The sequence below is a fragment of the Ambystoma mexicanum genome, chromosome 14 (genome assembly GCF_040938575.1).
Source record: "Ambystoma mexicanum isolate Mex_15411 chromosome 14, UKY_AmexF1_1, whole genome shotgun sequence".
Classification (NCBI taxonomy): domain Eukaryota; kingdom Metazoa; phylum Chordata; class Amphibia; order Caudata; family Ambystomatidae; genus Ambystoma; species Ambystoma mexicanum.
The window spans coordinates 149,596,162-149,612,662 of NC_090940.1; the positions used below are offsets into that span (position 1 = coordinate 149,596,162).

The 16,501-nt window shown below is 45.0% G+C and overlaps 1 protein-coding gene across 4 annotated transcripts in view; it reads right to left on the reverse strand.

The window, feature by feature from the left end:
* Nucleotides 1–5,885: 5,885 nt before the first annotated feature.
* The window catches only part of PTGR2 (prostaglandin reductase 2), a 1,213,270-nt gene continuing 1,202,654 nt past the window's right edge, over nucleotides 5,886–16,501 (reverse strand). For 3 of the 4 annotated variants that reach the window (XM_069638758.1, XM_069638763.1, XM_069638762.1), the window contains one exon: nucleotides 5,886–6,170. In XM_069638758.1, the coding sequence (XP_069494859.1) occupies nucleotides 6,106–6,170 (65 nt within the window). In that variant the 3' untranslated portion in view covers nucleotides 5,886–6,105. The remainder of the gene's footprint in view (nucleotides 6,171–16,501) is intronic. The other variant, XM_069638759.1, reaches the window with a different exon arrangement.

A 16,501-nucleotide genomic window follows, 5' to 3' on the forward strand; every position in this document is an offset into this window, starting at 1 on the left:
GTGTGTGTTCTTCCGCTCTTTTAGGCGATAGACATCTCTGCTGGTTTTTACTCAGACGGCAGAGAGGTACATCGTAGAAAAGAGCCCCTCTTAGAGGAAGCCTGAATCACAGAATTCAGGGGAGCTGGAATTCTGGAGGCTGAACCCGAACCTGTTAAATCCTACCTCCCTCCGCGAGGTCGTCTTACCTAGGCTCCAATCAACGTACGGAGTGGTAAGTAACAGGAAGTAGAAACGGTGGAGCTTGAGACTCGATTGACTGAAAAAATGAGATTAAACTCTTTGAAAGATCGCAAAACCCAGTAAAAGCACGAGAGTTATAGCACGAGGACTCCCAAGACTCGAACATGCGGTAAAAATCTGAGGATGGCTGCCAGGGGAGGGGCTTAGGTAGAGGGCAGTCATTGGCTGGGGGCAGTGTGATCCAGAGACCAGTGATTGGTTATTAGGAGAAAGACAGTTCAGAAACGAAACTGAAACTGATTTTTTCCTTACCGAGGATTCCCAGCCTGACTACGGGGAATATTCATGAGCATGTGAATCCATGCCAGAACCCATGCTGGAGAACAATGGCTATTATGCTACTGACGTAGATGGTTGAACCTGTGAGCATTCTCTCACCAAGATCGAGGTCTCTAGGATTAGTAAGACCAGGTGATAGAGGCAGGAGGATAGGGCCTGCTTCCAGGTTCCTCTGTCCCCCTCCAACTCATAGATGAGCCAAGCTTCCTGTAACCTTGCATCACCATCTCATCGAAAGACAGGGTGAAGATCTTCCTCTATCTAACGTAGTGATGTTGTAGGCATTTTCCAGAAGAGTCCGATTCCAGGAACAAGGTAGACCCACTTCTAGTGTACTGCATGTGTCTGGTCTGTCGGACGGACAAGGAGTCAGGTCTTTTTAGGCTTTTGGCTGAACTAAAAACTTGCCTTCAGGTGTTCCGGGAATCGATTCTTTCATTGTCTCAGGTCCGGGGTGATTCTTCAGCCACGCGTTTCTGTTACAGTCTTCCTCAGACGGTTTGTGTAACCTTGGTTCCGTCCTTAGCGTTAGTAAAGTTTTATATTTTAGCAACTTTCCTCCCATATTCTATGGGCCCCAAACATTTTGCTTTTGTTTTGGCACTTTGTTCTGACTTCAGCTTCACTCCACTTGCCTTTTGCTCCCTTGCTATGAGAAAACTGACAGGTCCTTCAGACTGTCAGTACTGGGAAACTATGTTTCCCTTTTTCTTTTAACATGTTATCTATTTTGGGTAGCTTTTACATGTTGCACACAGCACCTTACAGTGCAGTGCAATGGGGATACACTTGTATCACCCTACACTACTCTCAAAGGGATTGTTGGTCTTGCAGATTTGCCCATGGGCAGCTGGTGGCAGCAGTTACTCTTTCCCTATTTTAACAGTACTTTTATTAAGCTTCACCGCGTTTACCGTGTTTGGCTACTAACTGTAGCCAGTGTCCTAACATGGCCATGCTACACATTTCTTTAGTTTGTTCCTTGACCATCCTGTCTTTTTGTCTTCTTCCTACCTTGCCAGGTCAGGAAAATCATTTTATGGTCATGCATTTGCATGGGAAAGCAGTGCTTTTCGCGGGCTAGTGCAGGTGATGTGAGTTGCAAGCCAAGAACTGGTTTCTGGATTTCTAGAGTGTATGCATTAGTTTCACCAAGAGTGGTCCCTGATTGAACCACTGCTGGGGTGTGTGTGAGGGGCAATCTACCATTAGTTGGGCTGAGTTTCTGTCCTCACCCGAGTTTTGGATAAGAAGAGGAGTCCTGCAGTCATTCCGCAGAGATCTGAAGAGGAGCCAAGTATCCTGCATGGACGTGAAGTCTTCAGAAGACCTGTGGACCGATCCTGAAAAGACCTGGCAACCAACTTTTGCTGCAGTTCCGGTGGTGCTCTTTCTGGCTAATGATCTTAGAAGACCCCTCTTGGTGTTTCAAACTTTTGGAGTGGTGGGAACAACCAATTCCAATGTCCTCTTGCCCTGCAGTTTGTAGTCTTCAGAAGCATTCCCGGGCCATCCTGTGGACTGACCAACTCCAATGTTGGCTACCGTGGTAGAAGCGTTACCATTCTGCGTTTTGACTTCGAATTTCAGGGGTACTCAACCTGTCCTGTAAGTAGCATCTCGGTGAAATGTCGACTTCCCAGCATCCAAGTGTCCCGAGATAGAAGGCTTCCTTCAATCGCAACATCTGTGATGTCTGCTGTCGCAGTGCATCAGTGACCATCGCTGAAACCGGCTTTCCTGCATCTAGTTGACGATACTGAAGAGTCCTGCACCAGTGCCTGCTTCATTGTTCCAAGACAAGAGGTTGCACAGAGCTCCTGGACATGACTAGAACTCTTCTTGCATCCACAGCTCCTGGGCTTCTTTGACCAGAACCAACGGCGGAAAACTGACTTCTGGCAACCCTCCAATGACCTGCCAAGTATGAGGAAAAACCGGAGTACGGGGGTAAGTTACAATGTACTTACCTGCACCCCTATTTCCACCCTTTAAAAGTTTTGATTAGTTTCACAACTATTGGATTTGCCAACACTTGTTGCTAAATCCCTCCAAAACGTACCAAAAGGATTTACTCACCAGTGAACTTCTTCATCTGTCTTCTGGAACCTTCTTCACATCCACAGGACCCTCTTCCTAACCTTTTCCCACTACCTAAAACTCTTTGGACATTTTGTGAACTTTTGTGCACATGTCCCCATACAATTTACGGTTGGCCTTTAAAATGTTAGGGTTATTCCTGTAGACTGTTGGTGTATTGACTGATTACTTACCTTCCGTTTCTGGGCCTGGGGGTGGGAGGGGTGTGAATTGATTATGTCACAGCTTTGATTATGTCACACAAACTCACTGTGATTGTATATATTTATTTTACTTAAGTTAGTGTCACTGTTCTTAGTCATTTTCATAGTGTGTTCTTGGCCACTTTGTGCACTCATTGTGGACTCCTGACCACACTCACTTTCCTGAGACTTAGCCTTGAACACTCTTCATTCTATCTTGATTGGTTTGGCTACAGATCCCACAGAGTTTCCCTGTTCACTACAACTAGGGTGGCCTTCCAAACATCTGTCCAACAGGTCATAGTTTAGAAATCCAGTCTAACACTGAGGTATGCCAGTAAGACCTTGTCCTTGCCCTGGTTGCTGTTTGGCTTCTCCTGCCAGGGCTGCTCCAGCTTCAGAATTTGTATTCCTCAGAAGCATGGGTTGAGAGTCCAGTTAATCCCTCCGGATTCATAAGGGTCGCTTTTCCACCAGTTACAACTATATGAACCAAATTAAATGGCTTCAGGCCTAGGATCCTCAGTGGACATGCCAAACGCCTCCTTAAGGCTCTGTTTTGAGTTCGACACCGGGTCTTGTCTTGAGGAGGATCTTCGTTCTGTGTTGGACAGTTTAATCCTTTTCCAGGCTGGGCCTAAGAGCTGCCATCCCCACCGGCTGGCCAACATTACCAGGCAAAATTGGGGCTCAACATGGATGTGAGTCAACACATTCCCTGGGCTGATCCGGATGGACTTCCTGATCAGATTGGCAACCAAGAATGTGAGTTCTCGCTGCGGATCTTGCAGGACCACTTATTACCTACATTTTCCTGCCCATAATGGCAAAATACTTGGCCTTCACAGACCCATAACAGCCCTCAGGAATGTCCACCCTCATGCTGTTTAAAAAACCACAGAAGCCACAGATTTTCAACTATGTATGGGCAAAAACTTGAAAGTGGGCTGTCCCTGGATTCCTGTGGCCAGATATCCGGGTAACATTGTGTGGCCAAGGAATCACAGCTTGTCCCCCGCCCCCCATCCAAGGTTCGGCTTTGCATCCTCTTGTCATGGTTCTTCCCATCTCGAGACCTGGCACACCTATTTGCCAGGAGAAACCCAGGTCTAGGAACAGGTGGGATGGTTGGGTACTGAACTATCCAAAATACTGCAATAATTAGTATGGGACCTCCTAGCTCGAATCTAATGGATGACACAACAACCCGTGCCAGGGTGTAAGGGCACATTTTTGTCCTCTCTTGGTGGTGAGCTCCATGGTTAAGCTGTGACTAGGACTGACCCTCTCTCTGGTTTTAATAGGGTAGGTGAGTGGGCCGGTGTCCAGAACTGTGGGTTGCTTGGTCCAAAGTCAGTTCTAACAAAGAAGGAAGGGAACATTTTTCTGATATTAGGCAGCAGGGTGGGGAGTCCTGCTCTAGGTCTGGACTTAGATTAGAAATGTTGGGTCAGCTGACCAGTCTAAGGCTACTCGATCCCACTTCTGACAACAAATAATACATAGGATACCTGGGATCAACAATGATGCCAAAACCATGTATTCATGGTTCAATGTGTTTATTTTAGGTTTTTATACAGGCAAGTGAAATGCAAAATGGAGATCCACCCACTAGAATTAATAACAATGAAGATGGTAATTCCCATAGAAAGGTCTCTCTTCCATGATTTGTCGGTTAGGCCACTGTCTAAGTCCTTAGAGTTTAGTGGAGGTTGCTTCACCTTCCCCTCCTCTGGCACTGCAGGTCTTCGTAGTTCCCGAACGATTTGCTGTAGTCCTAGCCAGTTGCAGGCTTTCCGGGGTCCTGTACCCCATAGCTACTTCTGATACCAAGTCCTTAGTGGGGACAGGTCAGAGGTCTTAGCCGGCAGCGAGCAGTAGAGAGTAGTGCATGAGTCTGCCTTTGCATTCATCTAGTTCCTATTCCTTTCCTTCTCTGACCTGACCGTAAACCTCCCTGTCCAGTCTCGTTCTTCCTCCCACCAGCATGCAGTCCTTCTCCAAATAGGAACCTGCAACCCATACTCAGCAACTGGGGTTGATTGCATTTGTACCATGTTCCTTCCTCCCCATGGGTGGGTTCTTCACTAAGGATGAGGAAGGTCCAGTCGACAAGGCCTGCACCTGTGAATAGGGTTATATGTGAAATTTCCGCTTTTTGAAAGCCGCACATAAAAAAAGATGGATTTGTTTTTGGTCTAGTTTGTGCAGCCCTCAAATAGCTGAAATAGCATGCATTTGGGGGTTTCAACCCTGAGGCCCCTTTCTTCCTTGCTCCCCCACTGCCCCAAGCATAACCACTTTGGGCTCAGGGGCTGAACCAAGCACATAGCTAACCTGCCCCCACCTTGGATGATAGTAATCCCTCTTTGACCCTCCCCTATCCTTCTAGTGTTATATTGAAAGCACCTGCTCTGCAACAACGGGAATTCGATGTTGTAAACACAGTGGGTAAACTGTTTACATTCTTTGGTTTAATGACTAGTCTGTGAGCTCCGGGAACTATAATATTGTATTTTCTGCAGATAAACTGTCTTCTGAGGGACGACACTTCTGTAACTTTCTTTTTTTGTGATACAATCCCTGGTCAGGAAGCCACAGGTTTGCAACATTGTATCTGTGGGACACCCTCTCCAACAAATGTCAATTTTAAGGTTAGAAGTTACTTCTCTGATGGTCCTGATGCAGTTTTCACAAGGTTACAATGCACACTTCCACTGTCTAATAAGGTGAATATGCAGCTTATTCAGCACTGGGACTGGAGCTTTGTTTACAGGGACCTGAAGGATGTCTCAATATGTGAGGGGGTCCTTAATATTGACCTGCAGACTTTTCCAATGGGTTGGATTAGGGATTAACCCATTAGGGATGCGCTGCATGTATGGGTTATCTCAGTGGAGAGGGACTGGACCTTTGAGACTTGCTATTTCTTCATGGGCCCAACAACCAATGGCTTGGCATAGCACCCTTCACCCTGATTAACTAGCCTGGTGGTTTCCAGAACTATGCAGGGGACTTCATCACAGAACCAATGCATTGCCACCGTTAGTCTAGTATTCAGGCACAATACAGAATCCTGCATAGATTGTATGTACAAATTTATTGCATTTGGTTCTTTTTATTGCCAACAATATAAAAATGGAAAACAATACAAAGAAATCCACTTCGGTTGTGGCGTCCAAATACGTGAACTTAGTGCATGGTCTATTAGATGATTGTAAGTGTGGTACAAATGTTTCAACACTTCTGAGTCTTCACACAGGCACAGCTCCTTAGTTTGCCCACAAAAGGTTTCAGACCTTTACTCTGAAACGAGCACAACCTGTTTCCCGATGTTGCCACCATTCATCATTGACAGGAAAGCAGCTGAAGAACATTAAAAACAAAAGAGATTTAATGTTAGAATATTAATTTCTTATCATCCTCATAAAACAGCAAGAATTATACAACTCCTTAATATGGTTATATTAACAACCGTAAATGGCATCCTCTGTATAATGTCTCCTGCAAGGTCATGTGAGATTTATTCTGAGCAAATTACTTAAGATATTTGCAAGTTTTGCCTTGAAAAATAATTAAAATCACATCAAGTGAACACCTTATCACAACATGTGAACCTAATTAAAGCAAAAAGAATAACAGAGAAAACAAATACTTTAGACAACATATACATCTGTCTCAAATGTTTAATTTCCTTTAAATGCACACTGTTTACATCCTATTCAAATAGGCTGTCCTGCATATGTTTATGTTAATTTGTTTCAGTGCCTCCACCCTACATGACATCTCCAAGATTTTTTTTTTTAAAATATTTTTGTTAGTTTTACAACAATAAAGAACAGATAACTTTCCTTTTATCCCTCTCTCTCCCCCCTCCCCCACCGGGTTAGTCCTTCTTACAGCTTTGAGCTCCGACGAGTCGCTGGTTCCCTTCAATTAAACATGTCCAGTATCTTTATTTTATGTTATGTTATGTTATGTTATTTTGCATTTATATAGCGCCTTATATACCATTGGTATGGTCTGAAGGCGCTGGTAGGTTGAACGCCCTTGGGAACCGAAGTTCATATCAGTAGAGGGAGTAGAGAGGGTAGAGAGGGTCAAAAGGTGCGTGTGAGCACCGGGTATGTGTGCAGCTCGTGCGGTATCCGTGTAATAGCTGCTTTCTAGCGGTAGGTGTGATGGTTGAGAGGTCAGGAGTATGTGTTCGTTCTGGCAGGATTTATCCAGATCGGATGTGGCTGCGTTAGGCCTGAGGAGAACGCCTGGCTGGGGGGTGTGTAACCAGCAGTGTTTACTTAGAATGATGTGGAGTGAGCGACGGATGTTGATATGAGAACAGTTATACCGAATGGTGTCATAGTATCCCTGTGTTCTAGTTGAGTGGTGATGTAAAGGAGAGAGTAAGCATGATGGTGTGATATGATGGGTTATATGCTCTTTCAAACGTTATCTGCATTTCAGACCATAGTATACACGTCACGCAATTCTATGCGCTCCTGTCCGTTCCATGCACTCCTATCTACTCCATGCACCCCAGTTTGCTCTATACATTCCGGTCCGCTCCATGCACTCGTGCATTCCGGCCCACCCTGCACGCTCGGGTCCGCCCTGCGTACTCTAGTCTGCCCCAACATTCACAATTCTGTCTAAGTGTGGACATGCTAATATTCACCTTTCTGTCTAAGTGTGGACATGCTAATATTCACAATTCTGTCTGGGTGTGGACATGCTAATATTCACAATTCTGTCTAGGAGTGGACATGCTAATATTCAAAGTCCTATCTAGATGCAACGCAGGCCAATATTCACAATTCTGTCCAACTGTGGCCATGCTAATACTCACAATTCTGTCCAAGTGTGGATATGCTAATATTCACAACTCTGTCTAGGTGTGGACACGTTAATATTCACAATTCTGTGTGAGTGTGGACAAGCTAATATTCACAATTCTGTCTAAGTGTGGACATGTTAACATTCACAATTCCATCTAGATGCGACGCAGGCCAATGTTCACAATTCTATCTAAGAGTGGGCATGCTAATATTCACAATTCTATCTAAGAGTGGACATTCTAAGAATCACAATTCAATCTAGATGCGACGCAGGCCAATGTTCACAATTCTATCTAAGAGTGGGCATGGAAGTATTATGGCACTCTATGTTATTGGTAGGTAAGATAGAGTGGCAGGGGTTTTCTGGAGTAGAGTGATTGCTCTACTCCCCACCCATGCCACACTCACAGTTTTTGTTGGTGTCTGTTGGCTGTTGGCTTCCTTGGCGTCCCCTTGCGGACACCTGCTGACACTTCCTGGAACAGCCTCTGTTGGAGCCACCCTTGGCCTTGGGGCCCTTAGCCGGGGGCTGCATGGGCAGAGGGCTGCCCTGGGAGGACCAGTGATGAAGGGTGAGAGGACCAATGAGAACGGGCCTGAGCGGGTTGGGAGGCGGGAGGGAACGGAGAGAAGGAATCAGGGCACCACTGATCCATATAGTCACTTTGTAAGTATTCCAAGGTTACTGCCCAGTCATCTCTGAATTTTAGATAGTTCCCTTGAAGATTATAGGTTATGTGTTCCATTGTTATGTGGGACCATACTCTTCTTATCCAGTCTAGTGCCTCTGGCGGTTGTTTCTGCTTACAGTTTTTGGCTATTTCCAGCCAAGCTCCGATCAGTAGGCCCATAAAGTTTCTTTTCTGGGTTTTATTGAGGTTTCTGTCTCTCGGGTCCCAGATCCCACATAACCATACCTCCTCCCCTGCGTCTTCGGTAAATGGGAACATTGACTTCATGTGCGCCTTAACCTCTTTCCAGTATTGTTGTAGGTTAGGGCAGTCCCACCATATGTGTCGCCAAGTGCCTATTCCTCCGCATGCCCTACAACACTCATTAGAGGTTCCCCTGAACATCGTATGCAGTCTTTCCAGAGTGTAGTGCCATTGGAGGAGAACTTTCATCCACATTTCCTTTGAGTGTATTGCTTTTGTTAATTTGGATATCAGGTCCCACGTATATTCACACCTTTCTTTGGGGATTGTTGTTTTTAGTGTCTTTTCCCATCTCTTAATGTATAGCCATGTTACTTCCTCCCCCTGAGCATTTATGAATCTGTATACATTTGAAACTAACTTTCTTGATCCGTCGTTTGTCATGATGTATTTTTCAAATGGGGTTAGTTATCTCAAGGCAGCTTCTCTAATTTTGGGTGAGTCTAACCAATGGATTAGTTGATCATATTTATATTTGTCCTTAGGGTTGAGGTTCAGCAATGTGGTACACTCCTCAAATGAACGTATCTGTCCCCCCTGATACATGTCTCCCACCATTTTACAGCCTGCTTCCTCCCACTTAAGGAATGCCTTTTTCTCAAGACCTGGTGGGAATACGGGGTTATTGAATAGGGGCATGAGGAGTGCCGGGTTTCTGGTCAGAGTGCCTCTCTGTGTAGCTCTATCCCATATGACCAGGGCTGTCTGCATTATTACGCTTATTTGGGATGTCTGTGTTTTTTCCCCGCCCATAGCAGGTGTCTAGTGGGTGAGATAGCTTCTTCCCTGTCTTGTGCAGCCCACAGTTTCTGGGAATTGTCTGGTATCCATTCTTTCAAAATCCATAGTTGGGCTGCCTCGTAATATTTTTTAAAGTGCGGTAGTGCACATCCCCCGTCTTTTCTGGAGGCTGTGAGTACCGCGTTGGATACCCTCAGGGTTTTCCCTTGCCATATGTATTCCTTGACTGCTTTTGTTAGGGATTTAAAGAATTTCGGGGGAGGTCTTATTGGGAGAGCTTGAAATAGGTACATGAGTTTGGGAGGTATGGTCATCTTGATAACCGTTATCCGCCCCCACCAAGATATTGCTAAAGGGTTCCACTTCTCCAGGTCCCTTTTTATTTGACATAGTATCGACAGGTAGTTTTGGGGGTATAGAAGCTGAATCTTATGTGTCAGGGTGATTCCCAGGTATTTAACTCCCGGGTGTGCTATTTTTAGTTGGAGGTCTTCTGCAATCGATTTTATCTGCTTGGTTTCTCCCGCCAGTGTCATTAATTCTGATTTCTGTCTGTTTATCTTAAGGCCTGATATGGAGCCAAATGTTTCTATTTTCTGCATGAGGAGTGGGAGGGAGTTTACTGGGTCTCCCAGGATCACTAGCATATCGTCTGCGTACGCTGCTAATTTATGCTCGGTGCCTCCCATGTCTATGCCCTTTATTTCCCGTTTGTTTCTGATCTTTGAGAGTAGGGGCTCTAAGAAGATATCGTATAATAAGGGGGACAAAGGGCATCCCTGTTTCGTTCCTCGCTCAATTCGTATCTTCTCGGATAGGGCGCCGTTCACTGCTACTCTGATGGAGGGGGAGTTGTAGTTAGCTTGTATCATTTTGATGAAGGGCTCCCCCACCTCCATTCTCCTCAATGTGTGGAACAAGTGTGACCATTCAACTCGGTCGAACGCATTTTCTGCGTCCAAGGCCAGTATAGCCGCTGGGGTTCGTGTTATCCCTATTTTTTCCACGATGTGGAGGACCCTCCGAATGTTATCGTGGGTTTGTCTACCGGGGACAAAGCCCGACTGATCCTGGTGGACCATCTTCGGGAGTATTTGAGTGAGTCTGGTGGCTAAGATTTTTGCATACAACTTTGTGTCCAGATTTATCAAGGCTATTGGTCGGTATGATGTTGGGAGTTACGAGTTTTCCCTGTTTGTGTATTACCAGCATTTTTGCCTCATTCATTGATGGGGGGATGTTGGCCTTTTCTTTGAATGAGTTAAATAAGTCCGTCAGGACTGGGGCTAAAAGATCACTATATGATTTATAGAATTGGGCAGTGTAACCATCTGGCCCCGGAGCCTTGTTTCTGGGTAGATCTTTAATTGCTCTGATGACCTCTTCTTGGGTTATGTCCTCATCTAACGTGTGGCTCTCTTCGTCCGTCAGTTCTGGGAGTGTCACCCCCTCTATATATGTCTTTTGGAGGGTCTCGTCTGGATGATCTGAGGAGTATAATTGCTGATAAAATTGCTCAAATATGGCCCCTATTTCCTTTGTTTGGGTCTTTCTTCTCCCTTTCTCGTCCTGAAGTGCCATCACTGTCCTATCCCGAGTTTTTCCCTTTAACTGTCTGGCCAGTAACTTGTCAGCTCTATTGGCCTTTATGTAATACCAATGTTTGAGCCTAATTAGGTGCCTTTCGGCTTTTTTCGTACGGATGGAGTCTAATTGGCCTTGTACGTGTATCAGGGCTCTTTGTAGTTTCCGTGTTGGTTTCTGTATTATTTCTGCTTGGATTTTGCCTATATTTGCCTCCAATTCCCTCTCCCATTGTAAGCTAAGTTTCTCCCTTTGGGCTTTTAATGCGATTAATTGATCCCTTGTGACCGCCTTCAATGCCTCCCATTGGGTTTCCATTGATGTTTCTGGGTGATTGTTATTTTGGAGATATTCAATGATATGTTCCCGGATGGTGTTCCCTGTCACTGTGTCTCGGACGATCTCTTCTGGGAGTCGCCATTTCCACAACCCGGAGGCCCGAGGGGTGAGCATTATTTCTGCTGAGAGGGGGGCGTGGTCGGATAGTGAGATGGAGCCTATGTCTGTGTTCCGTGTTCTCCACAGGATGCCCGGCGTGGCCCAGAGGTAGTCTATCCTCGACATTGTTTGGTGAACAGGTGAGAAGTATGTGAAACCTTTTTGGTTAGGGTTGATGTGTCTCCAGACATCTTCGAGGGCCAAATTGGACATTTTCTGTTTCAGGGCTTTCGAGGGGGAGCAATGTCCCTGTTGCCTGGGGGCTGATCTGTCTAGATTAGGGTCCCACGCTATGTTCAGATCGCCTCCCAGCACTATCTCCCCTGTAGCAAATCGCTCTAGTTTCTCCAGTGTATCTTTTAGGAATCCTTCCTGCCCCGTATTTGGTGCGTAAAGAGCCGCAAGCATTAGGGGGCGCCCTTCTATTTTCACGTTTGCTAATAAGAATCTCCCCTGTTTGTCCGCTTCCGTCTGGAGGATCTGAATCTTCAAGGAGTCCTTGAATGTGATTAGTACCCCAGGTTTTTTGTCCTGTGCATTTGCCTGTATTATGTGTTGATATCCTTTCAATCGGAGCTTTGCCCTGTCCTTCGTTCTTATATGTGTTTCTTGAAGCATGATGATATCATATCTTACTTGTTTTAGGAATAGCTCCACTTTTTTCCGTTTGACGGGAGAGTTAAGCCCTCGGATGTTGTATGTTAATATTTTAGTCCCCATCGTCTTCCTGGAAGGTGGTCTCAATATGTATGCGTCGGAGGTTGGCGTAAGTGTTGTAGTGATACCCGGTGTCCCCCCCCTTATTAGGCAACCCCCAACTTGCCCCTTACCCCCCTCCCCCCAAAACTGCCCTGAGAGGGGCTCTGGTTCCTATGCTCGCTCAGGCGTTGCGCCGTACGTGCCATGCCCGAATATTCTCAGGGATTAGTAGGGTGTTCTAAAACCCTTTTGGATTCCAAATGGTGTATCGAATGCCCTCCTCCCCCTTCTCCGCACCTTATTTACTTTTTCTTTTTTATTAATATATTTTTATTGGTTTGTTCAATCTTTAAAAAAGAAACAAAAACGCAACACAATACATATACAACCAACACATATGTCTCTCTCATGTTACTCCATCTCATAAAAGGTCTCCTCTTCTCTAGTCCGTCCTCGTCGACAATCAACGCTGTCGAGACGTGTCAACTAGACTTCCTTACATTTCATGCCATACCTGGTTATGACTCTACTTCTAGCCAGGTTTTTAGAATTTGTAGAAAGTCAACTAGGGCAAATAGAGCTGCTCTGTTAGATCCTTCGCAGAGAACTTGCCACCACTCATCAGCGCTCTTTAAACGATGGAGGTTAATCACAGGGGCAAAGCAACGGCCCCTTTGCTGCTCCATGATCAAATGTTTCAGGGTTTCCTTGGCTTCATTGCAGAATCGACAGTTAAAGTTAAAGGTAGCTTGTTTGGACCTTAGTCCGATCCGATCTCTCGTCGCGAAGACATTTAGTCTGAAGCGCATATACAGTGTTCTTGCGTTCTGATTCGGGAGGCGCATTAAATAGTTTGCATGATGGTCATATGCTTTTGCCTCACCAGGTACTTCAACCATTGAAGACGCACGCGCTCTTTGATCACAGGTTAGGATCCAGTCCAGTTTCCACAACTTTTATTTTGCAGCCTCTGGATTGTCAAGTAAAAGAGCACGTGTGATGTTATAGTCTTCAAGTAAGTCTTGCGACATCCGGTTCCATTTTGCAAAAATGGTGTTTGCTTTTTCCTATACTGGCTTGTGCAAAATACCAAATTGGAGGGCCGGTTCCGTCATTATCGTTTTGCGATATAGACTTAGGAGATTCCATGCAACCCTGGCATGCATCGAAATCAACCCCAGTTCATATTGTATACAAACAGTTGAAGTGCCCTTTGGCAGTTTCAGCACACGAGACCAAAAGATGTTCTCTAATGTGTTCCAGAGTTCACAAGACGCCCCAAAGGCGTTTTCTCCTCCATCGATCAGAATGGGCACCACTTTCTGTTTATAAAACATGATAATTGGCTTCAATGAGAATTTTCCGTATTTGTTGTTGATTAAGGAAGCTTGTGATGCCAACTGACGACATTTGTGTTTAGCTACTTCAACCCAGGGAGCGTCGTTCCGGCTCGCACTGATTCGCATTCCCAAGTATGTCGAGTATTTGACAAGCTGAATCTTGTCTTTTGCAATGTACCAAGATGGTTTCTTGCCCCTACCGCAAGAACCTTGTAGATTTTCCAGTATCAGGATTTCACTTTTTTGGGTGTTGATAGACAATCCGTTTGATGTTATGTTTGCCTCTAGTAAAGACATTTTACGTTGCAGTCCAACTGGAGTCTGGTCAATCAATACAAGGTCATCTGCATATACCAAATAGTCAATAGGTGTGCCTTGTATTTTTGGGGGAAACGTGTTTGCACCCAAAAATAACTCTTGTATATCGGATATGAACAAGTTAAAAATGGTAGCTGCCAAAGGACACCCTTGCTTTACGCCTTTATACGTATTTATTTTAGTAGACAGCGTGCCAGACATATCAAGCCGAATCCTGATGGAAGTTTCCGTGTGCAGTTCACGGATTGCAGTAACGAGACTCGGTGGACAGTTCCATTTTGTAAGTTTTTCCCACAACAACTCCCTGTTTATGCTGTCAAACGCTTGCGAGAGATCTGTCATCCCCAAATACAGCTTGGTGTTAAGTCTGAGGGTCTCCATCTTCAAGATGTTCAGTATTAGGAGATTTAGGCCACAGCCCACACCCTTTACAAATCCTGCTTGCCTAGGGTCAATATGGTTAGAGTCTTTAGCCCATTTCAAGAGTTTTCTTTGGAGTGATGTGGCATATACTTTCCCCAGGACATCGAGGAGCGCTATGGGTATATCATTTTTTGGGTTCGTGCGGTCCCCTTTCTTAAATATTGGGACCACAACTGCACTCTTCCAAGAACTGGGTGTAGCACGAGCCAAGACAATCCGCTTGAATAAAGTTGCACAGAAGTCAGCCCATAGGTCCGGATTGCACTTAAGCGTATAGTTTGTTAAGCCATCAGGCCCCGGCGCTCAGGATTCATGTACACTTCTAATTATCAAGAGGATGTCTGTTCTCTCAAACTCGAAGTCCCATTCTGTTGTAATTGGCAAGACAAAGTTTGTCAGTGAGACTCCTTTGGTGAACAAGGTTGAATAATGTTTGACCCATGCATCTTCGGTCACGGCAATTGCCTGGATAGCATTTTGCGGCGCTAGGTTGCTGTTAATTAGTTTCCAAAACTGCGCTGATTTCTTTCCTCCCATTTTAGCTAACATATGCTCGTTTTGCAACATTATTGCTACATGAGACTTGAGCCAATTCTTATAGTTTTGTTTAACTTTCCTTATTTTTTGTTTTATGTTTTCATTCATCGGCCCCTTAAGCTTCCTTATTTCTTGTCTCATAAGTCTTTTCTGTTGCAGAACAAGGACATCGAATTTATGTTTTGATCTAAATTCGCAGTGACGTAAGTTGTGTTTATGTTCTGTGAAATTCGACAACAAATGTTGATATTCAAGCCCTTTTGAGTCTCTCACGAAATTGGCTGTTATCGACTCCACTTCAGTTTCCAGGAGATTTAGGCAAATCCTGCTAGACCCAGTGCCAACGGCATGAGGCCAGCAGACACTTACAGGTTTGTTCGAGTTTTCAAGGGTGAGCTGTACCATTTCGTGATCACTATGCGACATTTCAAGTACGTCGAAATGAAGTACTCTCCTATGAATGTTTTCGCTGACAAATATGTAGTTTAGAGTTGAGGTTTGATTTAACCGTCTCCAGGTGGGCTTAGCTGGAATATCTCCCACCGTGTTCCCATTCAGCATATGCATTCCTCGAGCTTTCATTTCTATGCACCATTGCAATGCTTTGGGCGTTAGATGTCTTTTTTCATTTACACATAAATGATTTAAATCACCACATAGGATCAAATCGGGCGGCTGAGGCTTTTCAAGTAGTTCATCAATTGTTGTTGATATTATGTCTATGAACGTAATAGCTTCTTTAGCTTGATGGTTCCAATAGACGTTGATGATGCAAAGTTTATCAGTCTTACAGTTCACTCTTTCGGGCCCACATATTGTGGTTAGCTGGATGTAAGGTGACACATTAGTTGCTTCAGATATCCTAAACTCCAATGCCTTTCTGACAGCCGTCAATAGGCCAGCCGTTGATCTTCCCTTAGTTTGGCATATCGCTGGATTGAAGGCAATTTCAAATCCTTCAAATAACAGTAATTTGCTTAACCATGTCTCTTGTAGGCAAATTAGATCCTAGTTTTTTGCCCATGGGACGTTGAACAAATGTCGAAATCCACAAGTGTTCCAAGAAGCAAATGTGCAGTTGTTTCTTGGCTCCGCGTCTTGGCGTTAGATGTTTGATACTTTGTTTATGGAAGCAGCTAGCCAGGACCAGTCGGACACACTGTTTGAAGGATGGGCGTCAGCTGAGCCATTGGTCGTTGGTGGCTTCTGGGTTCCCCTAATTGTGATCCTTATTGGTTTGTCTTCACGAAGCAACACTGACAGTCTTCCGTCACTGGAGGATCCAATATAGGGGCCTTTGTTGTTGGCACAGAAGGCCTCACTTCTGGCTTTAGATGACGATCGCAGTTTGCTTCTGGCTCGATTGTCATGGTGTTCTCTTCTTTTGTGGTCGACATCCACACAATAGGGTCAACCCTTAATATGTCGAAACCTAATGACATTAGCACAGGGCCAGTGTCTAGTAGAGCATCAGCAATCAGCTTCGACTGCAGATGTAAAAATACAGCGTCATTTCTTTTTTCATTAAAGAATTCGACAATTGTAAGATCCTTGGAGGCGATTGCTCTCAGACTTGGTATCAAATGGCAAAGCCAAATTACATTGTGACGATTTAAAATTAAGTCTTCCGAGGATACAATGCGTTCCATTGGAAGGTGGTGAAGACCTTGCTGAGAGTTGCTCCTTGTAGATCCCATCTTTTTGCCTCCGGATCGAACATTTCTTTTAACAAGGCCCTGCCTGATCAGCTGCTCTTTTGGATTACGGGACCAGGCAGGTGCATTGCTTTCTGAAACGTTGGCCCTGCAGGGGCTTTTTAGGGCAGGCACGATAGGAGTGGTTAGCTC